The sequence below is a fragment of the Penicillium antarcticum genome, assembly GCF_028974205.1.
Source record: "Penicillium antarcticum strain IBT 31339 chromosome Unknown utg000001l_segment0_segment0, whole genome shotgun sequence".
NCBI lineage: Eukaryota > Fungi > Ascomycota > Eurotiomycetes > Eurotiales > Aspergillaceae > Penicillium > Penicillium antarcticum.
In genome coordinates, this window is record NW_026695299.1 from 1,586,790 (window position 1) to 1,602,479 (window position 15,690).

Below are 15,690 nucleotides of genomic sequence, written 5' to 3' on the forward strand. Positions count from 1 at the left end.
TAGTCGTCGAGGCTTGGGGAAGAAGAAACGAGACAATTGATCGACCGAAAAGGCAGGATAAACAAACAAAAACTCGTGGAACACCTCTGAAAGCAGGTCCTTCTATTACATAGTAACAGATATCAAAATGGCCCTAGAAAATGACAAACATGTCTCTTTTCACTTTGGAAATATCGAAGTTCTATGTGGGTGTTCTAAGTGAAAATCTTGTATTCAACCATGTGTCTACTGTATCTAACGGTTCCCATCTTGACCACCTGACATTCGATATGATCCACCTCAGGACCATTGACCTTCTTTCAAATTTCACTTCAGTCCAACTTGAACTTCTATCCCCATCAATTATCGCAGCCATACATGAATCTAGCAGGAGAAGATAAACTAAACCAACAGGTTCTGGACTGATCTCTTCATGGTTTGTGTCAAATTTTGTACTAGAAAGACCAGGTTCACCAGTCAAGCATGTCGGCCGGGCTATCGGTTCATCATCTGTCACCAAAGCATCAGAATTTGTTGCAAAGACGAGTAATCACCAAATATTTATGACAGATACGAAGGTTTTATTAAAGATGAGAAGGTTGAGATCGTATACATCATACACCGCATTTGATGCATTTCAAGATTGCACTGAATGCGATTAATGCTCGTATAAATCTACTTTGTGAAAAGCCTTTCGCTTTAAATGTCGATCCGAATCGCATTCTGATTGAAGCATCTCGCAAGATGGGAGCTTTGTTGGTGGAAGCATGTTAGCTACCTCATTGGTTTATAGCTACTTTCCAACATGATACATAGCCATCTGGACACGATTCTTCCCAGCTATCACTGAGCTGCAGTCCATACTTCATGAGAAAAAAGTGATTGGAGATATATCTCGAGTCTTCGTTGACTTTGTACTTGAGATGTCTCTTTCAAAGCTGCCCCCTGCCTCGAGATCCGCAGATCCGGCACTCGTGGCTGGTGTGCTCCTTGATATCGGCGTCTATACCCTAACCTGGGCCGATATCATATTGAAAGGCTGTTTACCGGAATTTGAGAAATGCCAGAAGCCAGAAGCGCTATCAAGTATGAGTTTCTGCAACGGAACCGATGAAATTACCAGCATCATCATGAACTATCGGGACATGAATGCTGAAGCTATTTGTACATCAAGCTACTGTTATAGGTCAGCAAAATCATGTTGTCGCATTGAGTGATCTGATGGAAGCAGTTCCATCGGTGGAATCGCCGGGTCTAATCCTGAGTACTTGGCGATCTGGAAATTGGGCAAGGGCTTTTTCTACGAGCAAGATGATGTGGGAGAGGATGCTATGGCTGGAAGGACAGAGAGCGGCATTGTTTTATGGCAGAAGATGGAAAATACAATGGTGCTCGTGGAGAGTATCAGATTTGCCAATGGCTTGAACGCCATTGATTGTCGAGCTCTCGCCCGTACAAATGCCTATGTATGTACAAGGCTTGATATCTAGTAAATCCAACTCCATTTATTCGGGTATCGATTTTAATGCCTCTATCCCCTCTTTCGCAATCCGCTCCCGCATGACCTGCCACTCAACCCATGTCACGCCTTGAAGGAGACAGTCCGCTAGGTCGTCCAGCTTTCCGGGATCTATAGCTGCAGTTGTGGGTGTAAGAGCCATGCCCTGTGCGATAGAAGCGATACAGGGAGACTCGGTCACGATAGTCCGGTCTTTTGTCTTTGTTTTTGTCGTCTTGGACTTCCTAGTCGCCTGGTCCAACCATTTCCGGAGGTATCCAGCGGAAATATTCTGCAGAATAGGGGACTCAGATGAATCTGCCAGCACGATCTTGGTGTCCGCCAATGAGCCAGGTTTCGTCGTACAAACTTCAACTTCACCTTCACCACTTGCTGCGTTTTGATGTTTCCGGGCAGACGAAAGCCAGTGAGCAACAAGATCAATTTTCGCCTTTTTGATATCTCTTGCCGTGAGCTTTTTCGCCTTGCTATCTTCTCCTTTCTCATCGGCATCTCTCTTGGTGCCGCCTTCAAGCCAGTACCGAACCACCCTTCTCGGTTCAATACCCTGGACAACAACATTTTGCAAACTGCCACCCCTTTCCTCCCGCAACGCATGGAGAATGGCATACAGCATGCCCTCAAAGACACCAACGCGCAGCGTCCATTCTTGCACTGCGCTTCCACCACCAGATCGGAAACGCTGACGCTCAATTAGGATGTGGGTTGGGTTGTACGCTTCCAAAAGAGATGTTATTAGTTTGTAGGCGTTTTGAGCATATAGAGATGGTGTGTAATTTTCTTTCTCTTTCTCGCTGTCTTTTGATTGGGCTTTGGCAATAGGGAGCGTTGTTTCTGATGTTGTTGATAGGTTTTCTGAAGTTTTGGGTATGAGGTTTAGATTTGATATTTCTGAAACGGCGAGTTTATGCCATGCCGTTAACTCTAATGTTGGAGGATGATCTGAGTCCAGAGAAGCTGGAGCAGATTCGGAAGAGCTGGGAATTCGCAAATGAGCGAATGCGAGATTCTGGATTCCCATGTCGATGCTGAGGATGCTCCATGGTCGTTGTTGTTTAAATTGCATATCATCATTGGTGCTTGATGGTGATAGCCCCACTGGCTTGCTCTTTCTCTTGCTAGAAGTCGGGGGTAAACATCCGGCAGTGGTATGCTGCAAGTTCAGCTCCGTGGCAATCCGCTCGACAAGCACACCCTTCGTTCCAGAAGACTGGATACCTGTGGCACGCGCGATACGCTGTAATTGGGCTGATTTCAAGCTTCCCAGCCAGGCGTGATTTGCTGAGTAAAGCGCGGCTGAGAGACGCATTGGGAATTGCATTTGCGTCCGCCGTTTTGGTTGTAATTTTGGATAGAAATATGGATCAGATCGATTCTTGATCTTGCATTATGTCAAAACTGGATTGGGAAATGTGCAGTCGGAGTTGGCGCAAATCGACGCCAAGGGGTGATGTTGGTCGTGCACGGACCCGATTCGCGTTTTTTCATACTTCCGATTCTTCAGTTGACCTGTTTCAGACTTTACTCATTTGATGTTTTTCAGAAAGAGAGAACCTAGTAAAGGTTTTCCTATGCATTATTTGGTGTTTTCCACAAGGCTATCACATCTGACCCAATCACGTAGTACCTTTCTCTCATTTTCTAAGTGACCTTTCTGGAGACATCTTTGCATTCTGAAATTTCAAGGAGGATGAACGAACTCTTATCAGAACAGAGTTTCAGAAGATGTTTGAATAGGCGTTTACAATAAACACTTTATCATGGGAACCGACTAACTCGATGTTAGAAAACCGAACAACGTGGGCATCATCTCTCGGCTCAGCAACTCTGACAATCTTGTCTAGGACTCTGCTACCAAGACCCTGTAAGTCACTGACTGTTTTCGTGCAACCTTACTTCTGGATAAGCTACGTTCGCTTGCCTATATCTTATAGTTATTGGGTTAGGCTTCGCGATTGGGGCGTTCTGTAAAAAGTGAACAATCACCGGCCTTGGTCATTTGACCTGGTTAAGATTCCTCAAGGGTAAAGAAAAAGTGAGATTCTGAATACACTACCAGTTGGATCTAGTGACTAAAGTGACTCATTACTAACGTGACTCATTGTCTAATAAGCAAGCCGTAGTGCTCTTTGTGGGTTATAAAAGGAGAGGCTGAAGAGAGGCCAAAATAAAATTAGACCAAGGCGACCAAAGTAAAACTCAAGTAAAGCTTAAGTAATAAACGAAGCAGTATATATACTCACTTCAAGGACTTGGTTGGCTGCAGCAAGAGCAGCTGCAGTGGCCTCTGCTCTGGTGTCCACTCCTTTGCTGGAGGAAAAACCAGAAGTGTCATTCAGTACCTGGTGGAATACTAAAGCTGCTCCTCTTCGGCAGAATCTTCTTTATGCAAATCCATTCTCCATCTCAACGTAGCTATTGGATTATGGATCTATCAAGTCCACATGCTCAGCCTGCAAATCATCCTCGGTGATATCCATGCCCTTCCCGTCATCTTCTCTACGATTGCAATCAGAATCATAGTCCTTCGGAATTTATAATTCCCTTCTCTCTCATCGTCCGAGTGAGAACATTGTTCTGGAATAAACGAGTGGCAGGAGCTCCATGCCCTCTTTTCTCAACTCTGGCTCTTCCAAGATTATTCCGACAAAGACACCTCCAGGGGCTTGCTCTAACTCAAACCTGTAAATTCAGAAACTAGGCTTAAGGCAGATATAAGATCCCACCCAGTAAAAGAGATATTCTGGTTGGGAAAAGGTTCTATGGTGACAATCACGGTATAAGAGGCTTGGTACTTAATATATGTTCAATAGTACTTAAAAAAGCTGTCAAGGCTTCTCAAAGCCTTATTAGAACATTAATTGTCTATTAGCCTAGCATACTACCAACATATCTCAATTTTTCACAATCATCGCGCCTCTAATCAAGAAAACTATACACGATCACGTAAGCACCGGCATTTGTTCAACCAAATGGGGACGTGCGCGACTCAATGTCAACATCAGCTTATCCATTCAAGTAACCCAGACCAATGAGTGGATGATCTCGTACCCAGGGTATATCCGCCTAAACAAGAACATAAGAGCTGATCTTAAATGTCGGCGTCCGGATTGGCGGACCAGCCTATGCGACGCCCGTGCGATCGCTGTCGTCATCGCAAGTCGCGATGTATACGGGAACCTGAGAAAGCCAACTGCATATTCTGCAGCCTGAATGGACTTGAATGCACATTTCTGCAGGGTCCACAGCCACGGAAAAGGGTCATGAAGTCATCAAGCTCTGCAGAATCCAAGTATGTTTGGATATCTCGCAGGACTTTTCTTAGCTGACCCCAAACAAAGGACAAAAAGACATCGCAGCTCATTAACGCCATCCACTGTGGGCTCTGTTGAAGATAAAACCCCGACAGATCTAATAAATTCACGACTAGAGGGCACACTGGGTCTAGAGCTTCATCTTCATTCTGAGTATATTGGTCCGGCGAGCTATCATGAACCTGAACTCCTTGATTTGCGGCCATCGGCCATCTCTTTCACTGACCAGGAGAGATGTTATCCCCGACGTGTGAATCAATCCGCCGCATTTATTACCTACCCTGACAAGGACTCGGCTTCTGAGATGCAACGCATCGCCGACCTAGACCGCATTGAGGAATCGATACGTCCGCTGGGGCCGACCTTGGTAAACCTTTATTTCCGCATCATGCATCGCACGTTCCCGATTTTGGACAAGGGCGTTTTCCTGGAAAAATATGATCGGTCCTATCGCGAATTTTCACCACCGCTTCTCGCTGCCGTCTACCTTGTTGCATTAGACTGGAAGCTCTTTGATCGGGTTCTTGCTACGACCAATCGAACGCCAGATGCTGAAGCTTTGGAAAACCTAGCAATGCGAGCCATGGACGACGATTTGAAGCGGCCCAAGCTCTCTACATTGCAGGCTGGTCTGTTATTACTGCAAAGAATGAGATCTTCCCATAGCACTCTTCCCGCTCAGCTTTTATCACTAGGGCAGACATTAGGAATTCATACTGACTGTACGGATTGGAAGATCCCAGATTGGGAGAAAGGTCTACGACGAAGATTAGCCTGGGCGTTATACTTGCAGGATAAATGGGGGGTTCTTGTGCACGGTCGCCCATCCCTCATTCCTGCACAAATTGACGAAAACGAAGGGATAAGTGACTGGGATGTTGCCCCGTGTACACTTAATGACTTTCCTGAGGACGCGAGCAGTGAAGAGCAAAATGGGGACGCAGATGTGGACGGAGGCGCTGGTAGGGCGGCATTCCTGCAAATTATTGAATTGACCAAGATCTTTAGTCGGATCGTGTCCACATTCTGTTCAATTGGTGCAACGAAAAAAAGCGGACTACTTGAGCGGATTGGACCATCAGGTGCGATGACCTTGGCGAAACCCTTGGCGATGGAGTTGCGCGAATGGTATGTGGCAGTTCCTACCAACCTCCAACTGGAATCCACACCCTCATTACGATTATCGACAAACGGCGCCTTGCATCTCTCACATATGGCAGCAGAGCTGACCATGCACCGCGCATTACTACGTGCTCTGACGCCCGATACAGCTCCTTCTCTTCGTGCGGCGATCCGAACCGCAGCCCGTGCCCGACTGACGTCGGCGATGAATCTGATCGAATCTTTCCAGCCAGAACACATTCAATCATTTTGGGGCTTTGCAGCAGCAGCCCAGGTGGCTTTAATTGGTGCCTTTGCCGGTCTTCTGTGGGCAACAAGCCCCGAAGTAGATGAAGCAGCGGGATACGTTGAACAGCTTGAAAAGCTTCGCTGGGTCCTGCAGGTCCGCGCATCCGCTGCTCCATTTGCTCGCGAAGCACTTCGAATGCTTCATGAGGAAGTTGGGGATTTGGCTGCTTTGAAGGCAGCAACATTCCGGGATCCTTAGCGAGCTCGTGTACTTCACTGGTCTGCGCAGGCTGCTTCTATATTCTTCCCTTGGGGGGTTCATTTCAAAGATAACGAATAACGAACTATTTCGAAGCATGACATGGTGCAACCAGGGTCATTAGTGTTTATATGGTGCTCATGATGAATGATCCAAAGTCGCTACACATAAGCCTCGAAGCGAGTATGTTGTTTCAGTGTCATTTTCTTCCTCCTTTTGGGTCTCTTTTTTGGTTATTTTTGATTGCCTCGAATTGTAGTTGTCTATATTGGAAGAGTGAACGGACTTAAGACTTATGAATATCTTTTTTTTTTCAACACGATCTTTCCTATTGAATGATCACAACATCATCACTGGGCTCAAGGATGTCTCCCTCAGCGGCTAGCAGTCTCACACATTTCCCACTGACAGGTGCACAGATCTTGACCTCCATTTTGTTGGACTCGATCCAGATCTAACTATCATTAGCTTGGGGCCTTGCCATTAATGTCGTCTGACATTGTACTCACTAGAGGATCCCCTGCTACAACTTTGTCTCCCTCCTTGACAGCGCAACGGAAACATCTCCCAGGCAAAAGTGCCTTCACTCGCTCTCCAGAAATATCTTCGTCACTCTCTTGGTCCCTACTGGGCCGCATTACGATAGCGTCGTATGGCTTGAGCAGATCATCGAAGAAATCAGCCTCATACATTGCCTTTAATCGTTGCTCCCGAACAGCAGTGATGTCCTCCTCTTTCTCTCCCAGCCACCTCTCATATTCATTGAGATTTAGTTCCGTGCTGGAGACTTTGATGAGATCACTGGCAGTTCCATCGGCCTCCGCTACGGAAAGTTCTTCTTCAGTGATAGGGTAGAAGCGAATCTGATCCAAAAGTGAGAACGTCCATGGTGTCTTGTCGCCCAGTCCGGGCTTATGAAACTCATCCCAGATTTGGACGGTCCTACCGACGAGCTGATACCCGCCAGGTGAGTCGGTCGCATAAATGCATAAGTATTGACCAGCAATACCGACAGCACCTCGAGGAGTAAAGGAACGGGATGGGTTATACTTCGTTCCGAAGAGTCGATGACGTGGATCCAGGGGTACAGCACAGGGAGACCCTTGATACACATCACCAAGACCCAATACGAGGAACGCGCCTTCGTAGAGATTGCTTTTCACACGATTAGGGCTGTCAAGTCCGTTCAGCTTCTGCAAAAACTCAATGTTGCTAGGCAGATACGGTGCCGAGGAGCGAATGGTCGAACTATAGCGGGTAATGGCACTGCGGCTTCTCTCGTCGTTGAAAACAAGGGGCATATGCACGATACGCGAGGGTAGTCGAGAGGGGAGTTCACTCCCTAGAGAAAGCTCATGATCGACTAGCGCGTCAAGAACTTGGTGTAGTGAGAAACCTGCTTTCAGGCGAATATGAAGGCTTCGTACTCCTGACGTGAGCTCCTCGACACCGGGAATTGGAGAGACTCGGTGCTTCTCAATGAAACTCATGATGTGAAATGTTTGTCTGAGCGTGAAGTTATCTTGGGTGCCAAAATCAAGTAGCAATGCACGATCACCTGCTTGGCAGCAACGAATGAAGCGGCCGGCCTCAGAGATATCTTTCACGACTGAACTGGAGACAGCAGCAGAATCTGGTTTCATGATATCTGCTGTTGACAGCGGGCTGAGGGTATCAATTGAATGCTCAAGAGCCCGCGCAAGTTCCTGCGCATCATCAAGAGAAATAGGGTGCAATCGAAGTCGATCTCCTGGTCGCATCTGACCAAACTTCCACATCTCCGCCTCCGCAACCGTTGCGAACGCGACAAATCCTCCCAGACTTGGACCATCTGCTGTCAAAACCACTGCTTCGTCACCTGTGAAGCTCACATTTCCAATTGAGTAAGGGCTGTCGTGGATGTTGGAGGGATGCAGGCCAGCATCACCACCAGTTCTCCGTGCCCATTCTGGACGAGGCCCTGTGAGACGGACTCCAAGCCGATTGCTGTTGTAGTGGACAGTCCATTCACCGTTGAACAACTCTTGAAGCCCGTCCTGTGTGAAGTGAGTCGGGCTACCATGTGGCCCAGGGATCGCACCCACGATCCATTCTCTGGTTTCAGGTATCGGCAGAGAAACTATTGGGGCGTTTAGTAATGGAACTCCCTCTTCTACAACAGCCGACAATAGTAAAAGATCACCAATTCGGAGACTGCGTCCATTGTGTCCTCCGAAGCGACCTATCGCAAATGTCGAACGGCTGCCCAGGACTTCAGGGACTTTAAATCCTCCTCGAACGGCAAGATAAACTCGTGAACCATTTTTGGCTGTTCCGATGGAAAGTTTCTGTCCAGCTGCAATGCTGATCGCAACGCCTGGCTTCTTTCTCTCCCCTTCGACAGATATAGGGGCATCAGCACCAACAACAGCAATGGTGGTTGGGGAATGGAACAATAAAGTTGGCCCTTGAATCGAACACTCAAGACCCGCAGCATTCTCGTCATTACCAACTATTCTGTTGGCGAGACGAAATGAGTACGAATCCATTGGGCCGGAGGGCGGAACACCGATGTGCCAAAGACCTTGACGGCCAGGGAAGTCCTGCACAGCAGTGTTGGACCCAGCATCAATGATCTCGACGACTTGGACTTTGTATGGGAATGAATTGAGCGATCCAATGGTGAAGCATCCAGAGTTGAATGGCTCCCAAGCAACGATTTGCTGCAAGTACTTCAGATTCGTTTCCACGCCAGTAATGACTGTCCTGGCCAAAGCTTCCGAGAGCTTTTGAAGAGCTGCATGACGGTTATCACCATAAGCAATGATCTTTGCGATCATTGGATCAAAGGATGACGAGAGCTTCTGGCCCGAACTGACCCAAGTATCAATGCGGACATCGGTTGGGAATTCAACGTTCAAAAGCTTTCCTGGAGAAGGCCGAAATTTTTGAAGGGGGCTTTCCGCATAGACACGAGCCTCAATCGCTGCACCGGAGACCGGAATCTCGTTGATTTGCTGGGGGAAAAGAGCGGTGCAGTCATTCATAGCAATGCGCATCATACATTCGACAAGGTCAAGGCCCGTGACGGCTTCGGTCACTGGGTGCTCGACCTGGAGACGCGTATTCATCTCCAAGAAATGGAAGTTTTCGGTATCTATGTCGAAGATGAATTCGACGGTGCCAACATTGCGGTATTGCAAAGCGGTGGCCAAAGAAGCAGCAGCACGACGCATGTCAGCTCGAACCTTGGCTGAGACGAAAGTAGCTGGGGATTCTTCGATGACCTTCTGATTTCGACGCTGTAATGAGCAATCGCGCTCGCCAGCACAAATGACTCTACCAGCGCCATCACCGAGAACCTGGACTTCAATATGTCGGGCCCGATCAATAAAATGCTCGATGAAAACGCCATCGTCGCCGAAGTTTGCCTGTCCCAAACGACGAACACTATCAAATGCTTCTCGGAGTGCATCAACATCGGCGCACCGCTGAAGGCCGATTCCACCTCCGCCAGCAGTGCTCTTCACCATCACTGGATAGCCGATTTTCTCTGATTCTGCCAGCGCATCCTTAAGACTTGTGACCAAACCCTTGCTTCCGGGTACGACAGGAATACCAGCTGTAATAGCGATATCACGCGCACAGTGCTTCAGGCCCAAATCTCTCATTTGATCTGGAGTTGGACCAACCCAGACCAACCCTGCAGCTTCAATAGCGGCAGCAAACTCGGCATTTTCTGATAGGAAGCCATATCCAGGAATGATGGCATCAGCCTCAGCTTCGATGGCCAAGTCCAGAATCTGCTTGCCATTCAAATACGTTTCGGATATCGTGTTTCCAACCAAAGGAAGTGCTACTTCCGCCGCAGCAACATGTGGCGCGCGAGCATCGTCACTTGAATAGATTGCTACAGACGAAATCTTCATATCGCGCAGTGTTCGAATGATACGTAAGGCAATCTCACCGCGGTTTGCAACAAGGACCTTCGTGATACGCTTCTCGCCGACGCTGGTTGCAGGCGTAGGAGATGCAGCTCGCGACGATTCGGCGGTAGAGCTGGTAAGGTACTGGGTGTATCCTCGCCATCCGCCGAAGTTAGTCACGTCTTTTGCATTCTCGAAGCCAGTAGGCTCACATATAAACCCGTGAACCCATCGGCCATCTTGTAATTCAATGGACCCAAGGCCTAAGGGCGCTGCAAGAGTACCGAGGAAGCTGCCCATCATATCAAGCGGCATGTTCCAAACCTCCACTTCAATTGAATCGCCACCGTCGCTGACCCTTTTCAAACCAGGCTTGGAAACTGGGCTTGTCGTATGCAGGGCAAATAACTGATAGCACTGTGCTGTGACAGTGGCAGTGGCAAAGGTAGCGCCGCGCGAGACCAAATCCTTGTTCAGGGGGAAGCCAGAGAGATGAGCACCGACTACAGCCAGCTGCGTCGAATTGGCAGAGACAGGCACAGGAGGCTCGGCCCAAATCTCTTGATACTCCACGCTCGTCGCTCCCAGAGTTCGTGGAGAATCAGTCATCCATCGCCGAGCGAGCTTCATCAATCGCGGTTCTTCCCACGCACCTCCAATCAGCGTGATACCAAATGGAAGACCGTCTGCTCTCCAGCCAGCGGGAATCGCCAATGCAGACCAATCCAGGAAGTTCACGAAATTGGTATATCTACCCAACTGACTATTCGCTGCGACGGGTTCATCGATGAGATTTTGCATTGAAGGGAATGTGGGAGCCGTGGGTACTAGTAACGCATCGTACTGCCCGAATATCTTTTCGATCTCACGGGACAGGTCCTGGCGATTGTACTCGCAGGCAAAGAGATCTGCAGCAGAAAACTTCTCTGCTTTCATGATGATCCCTCGGACAACGGGATCCATGGCCTCGGCTGGCACCGAGCGAATAAAGTTGTCGATAGCAGCGTATCGCTCGGCAACCCAAGGGCCTTCATACAGAAGGTTTGCAAGAGAGAAGAGTGGGGTAAAATCAACCGGCTCCAGCTTCCACCCCAGTCCTTGGGCCTTAGTCAATGCCACTTGGTATGGTTCAATCTGCTCAGTCGTGCCGTACCACTCAGGGTTGGAGCAGATAGCCAGCTTCGGTTGGGAGGGCAAGGCACCTCGAGGAGACTTACCAGTCGCACAGCTGGCCCGATCTCTCGAGTAAGAATCTTGGGTATCATATCCCTCAGCCAGTTTCATGACGAGGTCTGCATCATCCAAAGTCAAGGCGAAGATGGAAACACAATCAAGGGAGCGGCATGCTGGTACCACACCATATGCGCTCAAAGCTCCCCGCGTGGGCTTGAGTCCAACAAGATTATTCAAGCCAGCAGGGATACGGCCTGAACCCGCTGTATCAGTACCAAGGGAGAAAGGAACAAGTCCCTGGGCAACCACCACGCTACTACCAGAGCTGCTACCACCGCTGACTCGGCTTGGATTGAATGAATTGGCAACGGAGCCAAATGGTGACCGCGTGCCGACGAGCCCTGTGGCGAATTGGTCCAGGTTGGTCTTGCCAATTATAATGGCTCCTTGTGATTTCAGTCGTTGCACAACTGTTGAATCGGCTGCGACGGGCTCAGTGCCAAAAGTTGGGCATGCGGCTGTGGTGCAAAAGCCAGCGGCATCGATGTTATCCTTGGCAGCGAATGGCACGCCGAATAATGGGAGGTCTTTCCCCTCTGATCGAAGCGCTGTGATTCTCTCCCATTGTGTGATGATTTGTGCCGGTGTTGCCAATGAGATCCATGCATTTGATGTGTTGGGTCGTGCTCGCTCAAGCAGCGATAAGATGTGAGTTGGCTTGGAAACAGTTTTTTGTAACTCGCGCCATTGAGGAATAGTCAGAGGCTGCTCCTCGCCTCTGATTGAGTATGCTTGTGTCATTGTAAGGATCTATACCATCGTTCATCAGCCAAAGCATCGATATCAAGTTCAAGGAGTATAGACTGACCAATAAGAAGAGGAGATAGAAGAAGTGTGGATATATCAATCTTTCACATCTTAGATAGATAAAGCGGGATCTATATACCTTCTAATTACTCTATATGAGTCTACGATCCCTCCGATGCTGTCCGATATCAAGACATGAATCCGTCATGGAATTTACAAATGAGCGTGGGCCGCGTTATCTGCAGCCAAGCCAATCGCCAAGACTGCGAACAATGATTTGCCCGTCGCGCGCCGCGCGCCGTCGCCCCGAAATTATATGTTAACCCCAACTAACTCGCGATTTCTCTCCCGGTCGTTGCCGCTGCCTCGGTCGGTGCCTGTGACTGAGAGTGACGAAAAGAAAAAAGTAAGAGAAATCAAGTAGTGCGAAGATGAGGCGAAAATGCCATTATGTGCATGAAACGTTTACCCAGGAACTATAACCAGACTCTTTCCCAGTAAGAAAAGAAGGTCAGTCAAGCTAGATAACAAGCCGGAAATTTATAAAGAACAAAAGTCTCCTAACTCGCCCCTCTGCCTATCCAATTCACCAAATATCCTCAGGTACACCAGCTCTAAGCTCTCAACCTCAATGCTCCCTCGGAGCAACAACCACATCCCGTACAAACGCAAACATCTCTTTCGGCTTGTTGACAAAAACACTATGTCCCGCCCCACGGAAGAAGTGATAAGAAACGCCACGCTCTATAGCCCACGTCCCAGCAGGAGAAGCAGTAGCCGCAACAGTCGCGAGCGTAGCAGTAGTAGCCAACGTCGCCGTCGGGCCGACAGTCGAAGAAGGCGCCGCTTCATCAACATAGAACAGCTGACTCGATTTCCGCGAGAATCCCTGCGCACCCCGCCACGTCATATTTTGAATCGACAATTCGGTTCCAATGTGGTTGATCAACATATCCCACTCTCCATTATAGATATGCAACGCGACATTATGTTTCGTAATCAAAGACGGGAGAATGGAGTACTCCGGCGGAACAGGTGAGTCTGCCGCGAGGAGTGTGTCCAGAATGGTCGAGTTACAGGCTTCGTAATCGCCACTATTGCCAACGTGTAGAGCAGACTGGACGTCAGCGCGGCTGAAGTACTCTGCCATCAAGGGCAGTGGGGAGACAGTGCTACAGTCATGGCTAATATCATAAACGTCATAGCAAGCTGGTTTCCTGGAGCCTTCATCTGCCGTGGTTTGCATGTAGTCAATTGCTGTTGAGTGGGCTGCGCAGGGGCCGTAGCATGTCGAGTTGAAGATTGAGGTGCGGACTTCGTCTGTGGTTTTTGGGAATATGTTGCATGCTGAGTCTAAAGAGTCAATCATGTCTCTGCGAAGGCGACGTTTCAGGTTGAAGTACTCTGGGTTCCCTGGGATGTGGATTCGGCGATGTGGTGGGTAGATCATGGATTGGGCGAGTACCTCGTTGAATCCGCAGGTTTCGTCTGCTTCGTCGAAGATTGAGAGGATGTCTTTGGGGATGTTGAGCATGGATGCTTGAGATCTTAGATAGCGGCCCATTGCGACAGATGACATGGCTGCTCCGTTGCCCCAGGAGCCATCGCCCAGAGACATTGAACGCACGTCTAGGCGCAGTGTGTTCTTGCCATTTAGGAGTTCCGATGCAAAGTATGGTATGTAGATTCCGGCATATGACTCGCCCATTAGATGGATCTGCATGGATGCAAGGTGCGGGAAGTGCATAAAGAAGGCATTTAGCCAGCGTGTAAAATCGGCCGTTACTCGGTCATTATCTGTGACTGGGTAGGGGAAACTGGCTGTTGAGAAACCTGTACCGACCGGTTGATCGACATACAAGACGTTTCCGAGTTTAGTCCACGAGTTTGGATTGCGAACCAAATTGGTTGAATTGCCATCGAACAAGATGGGGCCGTTGCCGGTCGTTAGCCCTATTAACGATGAACAACCAGGGCCGCCATTAAACCAAACTATATAGTATTAGTAGATGCACTCTGTAGGCTTCAATTCCACCTAACTGATAAGGTTATCATTGTATGCTGCTTGCTCTGCTTGAAACAGCCAGAAGAAGATCTCATTCCCATCCGCTCTGCCCGGAACCGGAAGTCGACCAGCCCAGCTGGTTGGCAACGCAGGACTATCCGGTAAGGAATGTACTTCGAACCTGGAGATACCAGGGGATCTGGTAGCCCTTGAGATGACAATTTCCGGGGTGGCCCAGAGGACATTCCAGAAGTATAGCAATGCCGAGATATTCATGATCGGAGATAGCAACCAAAGGTCTGGCTATCAACGGTTTCCAGGATAGAATATGAAGCTCTAGAAAAGGTAGAGAGCACATGGAGAAGAGACTCTACGTGGAAAACGTCATTTTTATCTGCATCCTTTGAGACATGAGGTAATTGATGCGGTTGTTATTGAGCGGTTCCTGATTCGGGCCTCAATAGGGCTGATTCACCTCCGGTGCTCCGGAAGGTCGAGAGTGGTGAATTCATTGCTAGACACTGTGATATTGTCTCAATAATTGAATCACGCCATATCACAAAAAAGTAAGTCGAATAGCCGCCGAGATAGACACTGAAAGTGAAGTTGGAAGTATACAGTCCAGGTAAGTTTCGGGGTTTCGGCCTGATAAATCAGGCCAAAAGCGAAAACATTCCGATCCCGACCAGCAACCCGATGCTTCCTCATGCTTCACTCCTCGATACCTTCGAGTCAATCAACTCGAGCAACTCGATCACCTCGATAATCTGCCATTGCAGGTTTGTAGAGGCCAACAGAGTCTCCTGCATACTAATTGCATTCAGTGCGCGAAAAGGAGACTCACGTGGCCAATGCACTGGTTTCACGTTCAAAGTGAGGCGGATTTGCCCCTTTGGACTAGATCGAGTTACATGAAAACACATCAGATCCGATACGGCGATCTACCGCAATAGCCAAATAGCTCAAATAAACCAGTCCAGTCTCGATGTGTGCGGGTAACAGCAGAGGAATGCGCAGAACTGGTTGCGTCCACCCGAATCCGGTGTCTGGGGGACACATTGACTATATCTGTGCATCCCGGTCGCTTTGCCAATCACTCCTTTTTCTTTCTTTTCTTTTCTTTTTTTCTGCTTTGATTTGTTCAAACTTGGGCTTTTGTTTGCCTTGAAACTTTTGCCCTTTTTTTTTCTTGGTCTTTGAATCGCCTGAGACTTTTGCTTAACTATACGCGCTTGATCCCTATTCTGGTTTCTTTATTCTTCACCGCGACTCTTTATTATTTTTTAATCTAATTTTGCCCCTGGACCACGAGGCAATCGCTGCAGATCCAAGCTATCTTTGGCTCCACCGCAATTGACAGCTCACTTGCATCACTTTTC

General features: G+C 48.5%; 5 protein-coding genes across 5 annotated transcripts; 2 read left to right on the forward strand and 3 right to left on the reverse strand.

Annotated features, from left to right (window-relative positions):
• Positions 1 to 609: 609 nt before the first annotated feature.
• N7508_000596 (Gfo/Idh/MocA family protein) lies at positions 610 to 1,462 on the forward strand (the record flags this gene model as incomplete). Its single annotated transcript, XM_058458681.1, is given in 4 exon segments — positions 610 to 748; positions 796 to 1,165; positions 1,211 to 1,445; positions 1,457 to 1,462. 4 exon segments carry the CDS (start codon positions 610 to 612, stop codon positions 1,460 to 1,462), a joined length of 750 nt encoding a protein of 249 aa, XP_058324903.1.
• Positions 1,463 to 1,484: 22 nt separating this feature from the next.
• On the reverse strand, positions 1,485 to 2,807 carry N7508_000597 (uncharacterized protein; the record flags this gene model as incomplete). The annotated part of the gene is made up of 1 exon (XM_058458682.1): positions 1,485 to 2,807. The coding sequence occupies one exon, from the start codon at positions 2,805 to 2,807 to the stop codon at positions 1,485 to 1,487; it is 1,323 nt and encodes a 440-aa protein (XP_058324904.1).
• Positions 2,808 to 4,593: 1,786 nt separating this feature from the next.
• N7508_000598 (uncharacterized protein) lies at positions 4,594 to 6,421 on the forward strand (the record flags this gene model as incomplete). Its single annotated transcript, XM_058458683.1, has 2 exons — positions 4,594 to 4,790; positions 4,858 to 6,421. The coding sequence occupies 2 exons, from the start codon at positions 4,594 to 4,596 to the stop codon at positions 6,419 to 6,421; spliced, it is 1,761 nt and encodes a 586-aa protein (XP_058324905.1).
• A 328-nt stretch (positions 6,422 to 6,749) lies between these two features.
• N7508_000599 (Urea carboxylase) lies at positions 6,750 to 10,956 on the reverse strand (the record flags this gene model as incomplete). The annotated part of the gene is made up of 2 exons (XM_058458684.1): positions 6,750 to 6,875; positions 6,931 to 10,956. 2 exons carry the CDS (start codon positions 10,954 to 10,956, stop codon positions 6,750 to 6,752), a joined length of 4,152 nt encoding a protein of 1,383 aa, XP_058324906.1.
• Positions 10,957 to 12,934: 1,978 nt separating this feature from the next.
• Positions 12,935 to 14,587, reverse strand: cp9 (putative serine carboxypeptidase; the record flags this gene model as incomplete). Its single annotated transcript, XM_058458685.1, has 2 exons — positions 12,935 to 14,298; positions 14,347 to 14,587. The coding sequence occupies 2 exons, from the start codon at positions 14,585 to 14,587 to the stop codon at positions 12,935 to 12,937; spliced, it is 1,605 nt and encodes a 534-aa protein (XP_058324907.1).
• Positions 14,588 to 15,690: the final 1,103 nt, after the last annotated feature.